We start from the raw sequence: 11,790 nt of genomic DNA, 5'->3' as shown, positions 1-11,790 counted from the left end.
TATGTTAGTTAGTTTAGGTTAAGTAATGATTTCGCTCTCTGTTAATATTGATTGAAGTAACATCGTTTAATGTTAGGTTTATTTAATTACAATCGTAAAAAATACGATACACTTTTTTTATTAAAAAATCTACAAATTATTTGGCAGAGATGTAGTACACACACATCTACAATAATGTATTAATTATTATGTTTAAAATATATATTATCTGTGTATCTATCCATACAAATACAAATATTTAAAAAAAAACTGTCATCTCGGATGACACACCGTGGAGCGCGGGAAAATAGAATATATATTGGAATTGGCGCGAGACGAAGACGGTGTGTGTGCATAGCGAGCTAATATATAAAATATAATATGTATTATTTAATTTGTAATACCGATCTTACGCTTTGAGTTAAAGCACGGTTAAAAGGTGAACATTACAGGTGATACAATTAATTATTTTATTTTTGTGTTCGTGTATGTACCACCTGTAGGAGATTAACGACCGCGAGCCGATATTTTACTTCAAAAGTTTAGGACAAATTAAAAAAGGGAAAAAAATAATATTATAATTATTTGTATAAATAAGAACAGCAATAAAGGCTTTATTATTATTATTATGTACCACCTAATTATATCACGTTTTGCGAACGAAATAATCAAATTATGAAATCAGTTTTCCAAACCTATTAGATTATCGCTCGTTATCGTTGCATATATAGTTGAGATTCGAGTCTTGAAGCAAAACAGACCAATCCGGACGGAGCAATCCGTATTCTATATAATACTGTTTTTTGTTTATTTTGAAACTAAGAAAATTTGAATTTATAATTTGTGTCATTTATTTAAAAAGTATAGGATAAAAGAAAGAAAATAAGAACGACAATTGCTTACAATATTTAATAAATAATTTCTTATTTACCGGAAAATTTACTTGGAACATAGAACCATACACTGTAAATAAAATATAATAATAAGCATACGAATGATTAATTAGAGATCTAACGGCATTCACGCACAGCGCCATTTTATTTTTAAGATTATTTGTTCAAAATGCGTTGCAATGTGATAACAATAATTCTTTAGAATTTAATTACGTATTTCTTCTACTATTTCATGTTGCACTCGTAGTCGTCGTATATGATACAATATTCTATTACATAAATATATAAGGCATTACATAAAATTAAAAAAAATATATTTTGTTCATTTGTATTCACTTTTATTTATATGAATAAGGTGTGTTATTGCTAATTAATTTTTTCCGCTTCTAATCAGTCAACTGTAAAACTCGCCACAAATAATCGCTGTATGTTGCCATGTACAAAATTAAATATTCATATTATTCATTTTTGTAATGTCTTGTTAAATGTTTAACATTAATTGAATTAACAAGACAAAAACAATAAAATATTATAAAAAATATACAATAATAGAAATTAGCTTCATGTGTCACAAATATATATATTTATTCGTCATTTTTGTTCAACAAATGAATATTTAAATAATAATGTTTGTTTAGAATTACAATCGCTTGACTAAATGACACTCGAGAGTGTTACAAACTTGTGAAAGATTCTACATGTTTTATAAATACTTTGACACAAATCAAAATAAATATACAAATCACAAACATGTGATGTTAACCCTATTACCTCAAAAGATAAACAAAAACCGCATACGATATTAAAAGAAGCCATTAAGTAGACGAAAGGAATAGAAAATTTCACCTTTGACTTATAATTAAAAAAAAAACACCGCTGTTACAAACTGTTGTTTGGGTAGAAATGTCAAAAGGTTAACTTTGAAACAAGCGTGCATTAACACAATCCGTGTAAGCTACAGTGCATAAATTGCTTATATTTATTCATTTCGTGGAAAAATTCTTAAAACTTCAATAACGCTCTCCTCATCGAAATACAAACACCTAGTTGCTAGTTAACTCCGATATTACTTTAATTTACATTTTGCATATGCTTTCATATTCATATATTTCGATATGTATTTTGCACCGTTAAACAACAACGATACATACACGTGTACGTGATTTATTTCCGGTGTTATATAATATACGAAGAAATATCAATGAATACGCGTTTACTTAATTACATATACCGACTAAATAATAAAATAATTTAATATAATTGTGACTATTTTGTTCAAATATCTGAGTTTTAGAGTAGACGTACTGAAACAATACGTTTAAATAACGGAGCTGACCTTAGGTTACCTTAGTTATTTGAATAATGTAGGTATAATTACGTCATCACTATAATTCAAATTTAAATAAAGAATTGTTTCTTTCCATTTTTCTTTTGTAATATTTATAATAAGGTTAAGGCAATAAAAACTATTTTAATGGAATAAATTAACTTAAAGTTATATGACTATCTAGTTGTTTTCCAAACTCGAATGAATATACGATTTCGTTTAGATAAAAATAAATACACATGGTTCGTGTAGCGTTTATATTATTAATCTAGCTGCTAGCTTGGAAACAAATACCGTACTATTTTACCCGTCAATAAATTACAAGCTTTTAAAAAGTATTACAACTATTATAAGCTTTTAAAAAGCTTCCATAAAACCTCGAAGGCAATATCGTTTAACGTAAACATATATTTGTGCATTTTTTCTTAATTTATTTCATCACATTGATTATCACCTGCATTAATTAATATTAAAAATTAAACTAATACAGTTCTAAGAATTCTTCAATAATATTAACTATATTTTGTGGTGCATTTAAATGAACATGATGTGTTCCTTCTACTTCGATATAACTAACATCTGCGTTTTGCTTTAGTTTCTCAACCACATTCAGGTAATAGTCGAGCCTCTCCCACTTCTGACCTGGTATAGCCCTTATGTTTAAGACTTTGCACGTAACTTTACTCGCATATTCTAGGGCTGTCTCGATAGACATCATCGCTAATCCGGCTACTTTTAGCTTCGGATCCCTTTTAAAGTAATAACCTTTCTTCTTCATATGAGCTGGAACAGGAGCCATGCCTCGTTTCATTAAAACTTTGCAATTCTCCCTCGAGACTGATCCCTTGTACGCGTCGCAGACAATATCTATCATCTCTTCGTATGCGTAGCACGGTAGTTTGTCCTCGGGCACATTATCGTATTCAAGATTCTTATCAATCATTCGACTTGTATTATTAACCATATTCTCCGGTACCCGTACCGCTGGACTCGCTATATCGATGCAGATAATCCTATCGACTTCGTCAGGAAAAGACGCAGCGTACATAAAACTCAAAGCGCCCCCTAGCGAATGTCCCATTAGTGTAATCTTACTCCAATTAAAGTATTTCACTATTCTTCGTATAAGAACAATTCCATCCCAGAATATGTAATACAGCATACCCGTTGGGTAGTGAGTCGACAATCCGTGGCCAGGTAAATCGATACAGAGCACGGAAGTCCCAATAGGGAGGAGAGGTATCAGGTTGTCCCAAGTGCCGGCGTTGTCCTGCCAACCGTGAATTGCGATCATCGGTTGCTTATTTCTGGGCCCCCACCATCGGCCTGCGACGTGGCCCCATGGTACAGGAATTTCTATTTCTTCCACTTTAACGCCAAGAGGTAAATCTGAAAATAAATTGTTCATAAATTATTTCTTTTAATATTTCGAATGGACAAAGCGGCGCAGAGAACCTACATGTAAAAATAATGTTGCTATTATAGAACGTCCGTCATTTTAAAATAAATATATTTTAGTTATTATTAAAATGTATAGCAACAAGGACAATAGAGCAGCGGGGACGAGGAGCATAAAAGCATAAGAGAGCGTCATGCCCTTTCCCATCAATAGATATCACACATCAATAATAGTAATGGTTACTTTATCGCGTGATCAACTAGACAAAGTGTAATTTACACTCACACGAGAGACCGTGATAGGAGTAATTTAATTAGTGAAAACACATACGTCTTTGGACATTTATCAAACGATAACAACAATCACATCGCGTCCACAACACGACAGTCTGGTTATGTTTTTATATTAATAGATCATCATGTAAATAACATTTGATGATACTAAGGTCAATAATGTAAACGTTCTTACTATATAAGCTGGACATATATTTTATAATACATTGAATACTATATACTAACGATGTATGCTGTAATATTGCGTTCTTTTTTATTACTGTTTTATTCGTATTAAGTTTGCATGATAGATTAACTACACTATAAAACAATCACATCGCGAAATTCGTATCGCGACTATCATGCGATTCGACCACAATACGTTGAGGCAATAAAGAAAATCCATGACGCTATCAAGACCTCACAATTAGGTTTTTATTACCAATTTAGAAAAGCAACTGCCTCCGGTAGTATCGAGGGTGCTGTCCTCGGTACGAACGTACATACGTGGTCACTGGAAGCCAGTTCTTTGTGCCTAAGACGTCACAAAATGCATAAAAAATAGCAATTACACACATTAATTGTTCTCGTTTAATAAAAGAAAAAACATTTAAAAAAATATATAACAAAAACATTAAAACAACTTTTTTATCATTAATTTAAGAAATTAATGATAAAAAAAATTGTTTCCGTACTAATTAAAGAGATATAGAATTATTTCAAACTCAATTTAAAATGGATATAATTATTATTATCAATTTACTTAACACAATTAAATATATATTATATAATATAACCTAAATGTACAGTATACATGCCTAGCGATCTTAGACGCAACTTAGATTCTGATCCTTTGAGTCCAATATCGAACCTCCTAATATATATTGTACACTTTAAGAGAGAAGAAAATATAATTGCTTAAGAAAACTTTAAATTGATATCTGTAGGGCCATTCTGTAAGAATCAACTCGAAACTCACCGCAGAAAATGGTCGTGAAATGTCAGAAAGTGATATGCGACATTGACCATAATAATTATAACATTTCAAGAACACACGCTTCAAAACAGTATACCACCAGAAGCCGGCTGTCAACATTTAACGGGTGAGTTATGAAGCGAGTTCTTACAGAATAACATTTCAGTACCTGGGCGATTGAACTTCGCTCGGCTCAATAATCAGTTTTATGAGTTTTTTTTTAAGAAAAACACCTATATAGATAAACTAAAAAGCAAAACCTTGTCTTAATAGAAATTGGAGCCAAATCGTTAGAACCGTTTTGAAAATAACACGAAATAAATTTTAAAGTGCTGCATCAAATCATAAGATATAACGGCCTTAGCAGCTGTTTTGTTAAACACTGACTTTGCTCTTTCTGCCATTATTGAATTGATATTAGAAAGAAGAAGACACAGCATTGTTTAACGAACCACTCGCTATTATCGCTTTATATAAGGCCGTATTATGTGTATGGCAAAAAAACAAACATTTATTTTTGTCGACTGTCTATGACAGCATAGTAATGTCTACTAACGCAGCATTGCTATCCTATAAGAACTCACTTCGTATCTCACTCATGAAAGGTTGAAAATCATCTGAATACGTAAGGTGCACTTAAGCTATTTTGATGCGTGTATCGTGTGTGTGTTGTATGATAAATATTATAGTTAGTATTGCATATCACTTTTCGACATTTCACGATTGTGTTCTGCGATCAGTTTCGAGATTGTTTTTGCAGAAGCGAAAATCTTAAAGTCGCAGGTTCGATATACCCCGCAAGTTTTTTTGTGGCAAATTAAATTTGCAGTTGTTAAGTTATATGATTTATGATTTGTATAAATGTATTGAACGGTACTTATCAAATGTAAATTAAAGTAATTAAGATTCTTGTCATATCATTTTTTTTAAATTAATTAAAAATAGAAAAGAATAAATTAATTTCTTCATTTATCTAATCTAATTTTCGAATTAAGCCACTAAGAGAAAACTGGATAAATAAACTATACGATAACTGTAAAAAACTCGAATTGCACACACACGGTTTTATTTAACTCACACTCAAACATTCTAACATATGAAATTTTAGAATGTGTAAGTCAAATCTTAATAATATGAATTGTTTCGTAGAGTATCGCTGCCTTGCAAGAACGTTATAAGTACAAAATTCCTCTAAAATCCTATCTAGGTTAGCGTAGACAGTTTTTCAATTATGTCTGCATTATTTTATTTTTTGATTATTTAAAAAAAGAAAAAACCATTTTAACGCTGCAAAATTTCGCGTTGGTGTACTTGGGCACTGACTAATCATCGATTATAATTAGTTTTACTTGTTCCTACTTAGAAAGCCCTATTATAGACCTACATTATTTAAAAAAAATCCTTCAATTAACAACGATATTATCGAAATTTTGAAATTAATAAGTATATAACAAAATGCAATGTTTGTGTTGTGTGTGAGAATTTAAGCCATTTGCAATAACAAACCGAGCTGGCCTATTAAACCTACGTATTCAGCCGTAAATTGTCTCGTATAATTGACGATAATCTTATCAAGTAATTAAAACTACGAGTGTTAACGAGCTACAAATACAAGGTCATGACTTGCATGTGGACCGTAACAAAAACCACCACAATGTGCTAGCCTAATCTTGTCGTAATTTTTTGCTGTTAATTTCGATGTTTTTTTTCTGCATTAGTATATTGTTAAATTGAAGATAATAAATGAAAAAATACAATTGGAAATGGTTACTGACACTTAAAAAATTGATTTGAAGAAGTGTATTTGCCAAATGATAACAAAGATAACGTTCAGACGATATCATGTGTAAACGTGTACAAAGTCCATTCAACGTAAACATGAATTGTGAGTTTTTTTTATTAATTTCACCTTCAACGGACATTTTTAGTCTATTACTAACAAAGTACTTAATAAATTTACAAAGTCCTATCATATCTTCTCGTACGATGTGTTCTTAATAAAGCCGTAAGACTGACTGACAATTTGCTAATAATTCAAAACCGTGACGTAATCCTTTACTCTAGAGTTATGAACCCGGAACTTGAAAGCGCTCCGCGAGGGTCCACGCACGACGACGATAACAACGGCGGTACGCATTGTTTGGTTGACAGTATAATAAGAAACAGTGCGTTCGGTGAAGTTGATCGCGTCTTCTCTCGTCTTCTCGTACTCTTCGCTAGTGCGTACGGCAGCGGGAGGCTATCCCGGCTGCCGTCCACCAAAGAGCCATCTTAAACAGCGTCCTCAGACATCCATCTTTTTAAACACGGACGTCGACTCTGTGGGACGACTGAGATGACGTATTCGTCATTTCCGTTGAGCGGGGCGGCCATGAACGGGGGCAAGACGTCTCGACCGACCTCTCGGACACTCCTCCAGCTTAAGCTGGGAAATCTCCCGGTCTAAGTCTCCATGGTGGTACAGATATTCTCCAAAAGCACCATGGCCCGTCATTATATGTAAGTCTCCGACTCTCGTTTAATGTCGTACCCCTCACGACTTGTCTTGAGTAATTAGTAGTCGAGTTATTTTATCGTTGGTCGTTGGGGTGGTGTAGAGACACATTTTGTTATTTTAGCATTTAAATCTTAACTATTTATTATAAGTCAATTGTATATCTGTGATTATCACAGCATTGCAAATGCAATCGTCATAATTAGTTTGTTATCTTTTCACATTAAAAAATGACTAAGTTTATATTGTCAAAAAATATATGAATGAAAAATACTATATGAAACATATATTCAATATATATTCAATATTGAGTCGTTTTAGTATATTACTTAAATATGTATACGATTTGTGCCTTAATAAAAAAATAATACTACAAGTACAAAAGGCCAAAAAAATGTATCCTTGTAGAACACCCATTTATAACACAGATATTCCAATAATGAAAACATGTTGAACTTTTTTAAATTAGGTATCAAGCATGCAAGCAATGGAAGACCACAACCTTCAAGACCTTCCCCTTTAACACCATAATATTTTAGCTTAAGTAAAAACGTTCCATGTTCTACACAAATAAATGAAAACGCCAATAGCATTCTGTGATTTTTAACATGCATCACAAATATGTCTTTTAAGTGCTTTTCCCGCGTCGAGCGACAGATAACACCGCATTGCTCGCTATAAAAAAATAGTGTTTTTAACGATGAATTTTACCGAAAATTGTATTATTATAATGACCGAAATTTGTGTGGAATATGAGAAGATTGTCCGATTATTATTAGAATTTAGGGATGAAGAGACAGAGATCGAGGACCACATTGAGCCAGGACAAAAAAAAATCGAGCTTGCCGCGAATTTTTTTATTTTGAGATTTGCCTCGCAATATTTTTGACCTGTGCCAACAAAGAGAATAGTTTTTGGAGTTCTTAGGTAGCCTAGTAAAATACGAGATATTATTCTATTATATTTTTCTATTACAATGTTTCCTTTCTTTATACACCTTACATATATATATATATAAATATATTGCTTACCAATTGAATTGAATGATAAATATGACTATTTATAAATGGATGAATCATCATATTACTACTAGAATTTTATTTAAGGATATAGTGCTGTGTAATATGCTGTAATTATGTATGTTACAATCCGGTCATTGACCTTATTTTTATACAATTATTAACTATCATTATTAATATTAATACTGATATACATAATGTTTATAGTCATATCACACACAGAGTAAACATCTTACATATATTTGGCATACATGCAAATAGTTTTATACTTTAAATTATAATATTACTTATTGATCGACTACAATTTTTTTTTTTTTTTTTATGAATATCAATTAGTTATAGGTTGTACGGAATTGCAATATTTATACTTAAAAAAACTCTTACATTTCTAAAATCTTTATTGGAGCAGCATTGTGGAATACGCTTCAAACTATATCCTCAAAATGAGGCCTTAGCCTAGCGATGGAACATGTGTATTATTTTACTTTCACTCTGAAACATTAAATCTTCTTTGATGACCTAATTTGGGGGCAATAAAGAGGCAAGTGACATAACTGACATTGACATATAAATGTCTGTTTATATATTTATAAACACACACATACTATGTTTAAACAATCAATCAATTGGGTAGTTAATCATTTTATATTCACTATTTGTAGAAGATGTTTAATTAATTTTATATTATAGTTTTATCTTTATGTACCATACAAATGAATATGAATTTTGAGCTTGTCTCACATACTGGCAATGCATTAAATAACCAGAGGGATTGTACACCAAAGAGAACATTATAAATCAATCAATGATCACACTATAATTTATTAATATTTTTAATTGAATTTATAGGATAAATAATATATTATTTAAATGTTGTTACAATTTAAATATTCCAAGTATATCTGATAAACTTTTCAATTCTCTTCATCATTTTCTTTTCACAATATTCAGTGATAAGTAAATTTGTGAGAATTACTTAAATTTGTTTAGCAAAATATGAGGCAAAAGTAAGGCCACCAAGTGGTAGTCTACTGCTCATACGTTTACATTGTAAAATTACTCTTATGTTATATTTAGGATTAAACTGTAATAATGTACCTACTAATTACTATGAATCTCACTGATAATAATTCACTGATAAAATCTAGCACTGGGTTCATTTGCTTAAGATTTTTGTAATGAAAAAGAATGTACTGAATTTTAGATAAAAAGATCAACTTATGATTAATTTTATACTCTCTTGGCTTTAAAATTTAATAATCTCATAACAATATTGTTTATATATAAAACAAAATTCTAAACATTTTAAAGTCATTAATTATAAATAATTACAAGATAAAAATAATTTACAGTCTGAATAAAGATTACTAGTTATTAACAACATGCCCAATTAGATTGTAAAACATGTAGTTTTTTTAGCATGTTAAAATGTTTTCAAGGCATTATGCGGTAATAATTGCGTAAAATTCATAACGTATGTAACTATGTCAACATTATTCATTTCAAACTTGTCTTGATGAAAATTATTTAATAGGATCAAATTAATAAAAAGAAACGTAAAAAAATATTTTAAATCTCCCTATATACCTTCTTTGTAATATCCATTGACTTTCTCTTCAGCCATTCTGCAGTATTTTTTTCGAAAAAACTAATTACACTTGAACTTAAGACTAAGGTCACAATTAAAAAATATAATAAATTTATTCAGAAAAAATAATGTTTTTCGAGAAATAAAACTATTTATATATTTAGAACACTGCAAAGTACGACACTACGTAATAACTCGCGCACGCGCTTTACCAATAAATAAAATAATTTACATATAACAACTTGAACAGCTGAATATATAGTGCGACACGGATCTTGTTGTGTCTTGCAATCAAATGACACTGACAGTGGGGCGTACTGGCGTACTTGTAGTTACAGGGTTACCAGTTAATAATGTCCTTACTTTTAGATAATACATCAATGCTTATTATAGAATTTCGTTTGATGGATATCGGGAATAATAATTGATTTTTGTAAATTATTAAATCGTTATGCTCCGTCAATCATAATATTTTGCTTCCCATAGTTAATAGTACGAGGTTTTAATAGTTTTATTTCATCAGCATTTCTTAATTTTCTTCTTTGTGATTGTTGGTTTTATTAAATTGTATTTCTGTGTGTATTAAACAAAGTAATTGTAGGTTTGAGCGACATTCATCATGTTTGTAAATTTTTTGAGTTGATGTGAGAAAGTCGTAATTAAAAAATGTTTTTACTAATTTGTTCTGCTTAACTCGTAATTGTGCTTTGTTTGTTGGGGCAGCTGTAACTTGTATTTTGCAATAATTATATCAAATTTTCGCATTTTAAAGTCTTCGTTTATATCGTCTTTGCTATAATCTGAATCACTATGCAAATTTATATCAAAATTATCCAACATATTCATAATTTTTTTTTTCACTGGAAAAACGCTTTACTCGTTTCCCCTACTTAAAGTGGGGGGGGGGGGGGTTTGGGACTTGCTGGTGCCTGGGATTTCCATGCACCGGAATATCCACTAAAACACCAGCGGTACCATCAGTCTCTTAGAGGAGCGTCACGGGATCGCCTGTGCATACTACCGTGACACCCACACACATACAGAGAACCCAACTAGCCCCGTCGGCTTACGGCGGGAGGAGAAGGTGCGCATATAGCCGATGCCTCCTCCCCAGTCTTCTTCTGTGGGTCGGAACAGCGGAGGCACTCTGCTCTCGCTGCCGTTCCGCGACCTCCTTCTGCGACATAACACTCTTGCAAAGAAGCCCATTGCCATCCAACAATTCTCGCTGTCGAGCCTGTCATTGATCACGCTCGACAGGGAAAGATCTCCATTGACTGTTGAGGTCAGGGAATGCCTCTGGGGCTGCTACGCAGCACACTCCGTCAGGATGTGCTCGCTATCCCGTCCAGGTACTTACAGAAACATCCAAACCTTCGGTAAGCACCTGCGTCAGCCTGAACGTGAATGTGCCGCTTCTTTTTGTTACTCAGTGACTCAGTGATAGTGTTACCGCCATCCACGACACCGTATGGTAACCTCGTATCGCTTTCGCCGCTATAACTCTCTGCGGTCTCGGCAGTAGAGCCTTATTACGAGCAATGAGATCGTCCACCTATATGTGTGCACCATACAGTGCCATTGAGTATATACAAGCCAGCATAAAGGTGCCAGCATGGTGATGCCGTTGCTTGCTCTCACGTTTGGTAAGAGTCGGGCCCAGATGGACAAAGTGCTGCCCGAAGCTTCATCTTCCATTCAGAACCAGACCAAGATACCTCATCTGGGCCTTCACCTCTATCACCGTCCGATGTTGAATGTTCGTGTTTAGTCCACTTCGTAACTTTTTATGTATATATATAATACATAAAATTAAGTTGTTAATACATAAAATAGTTTTGTG

General features: G+C 32.3%; 1 protein-coding gene across 1 annotated transcript; it reads right to left on the bottom strand.

Moving 5' to 3' along the window:
• Positions 1–872: 872 nt before the first annotated feature.
• On the bottom strand, positions 873–10,222 carry LOC126773848 (probable serine hydrolase). The gene is made up of 2 exons (XM_050495062.1): positions 9,947–10,222; positions 873–3,588 (listed from the first exon to the last, which is right to left on the bottom strand). Exons 1-2 carry the CDS (start codon positions 9,981–9,983, stop codon positions 2,681–2,683), a joined length of 945 nt encoding a protein of 314 aa, XP_050351019.1. The 5' UTR covers positions 9,984–10,222; the 3' UTR covers positions 873–2,680.
• Positions 10,223–11,790: the final 1,568 nt, after the last annotated feature.

Source organism: Nymphalis io, chromosome 15 (genome assembly GCF_905147045.1).
Source record: "Nymphalis io chromosome 15, ilAglIoxx1.1, whole genome shotgun sequence".
In the NCBI taxonomy this organism is placed as follows: domain Eukaryota; kingdom Metazoa; phylum Arthropoda; class Insecta; order Lepidoptera; family Nymphalidae; genus Nymphalis; species Nymphalis io.
This window is presented reverse-complemented; position numbering and strand designations above follow the sequence as displayed.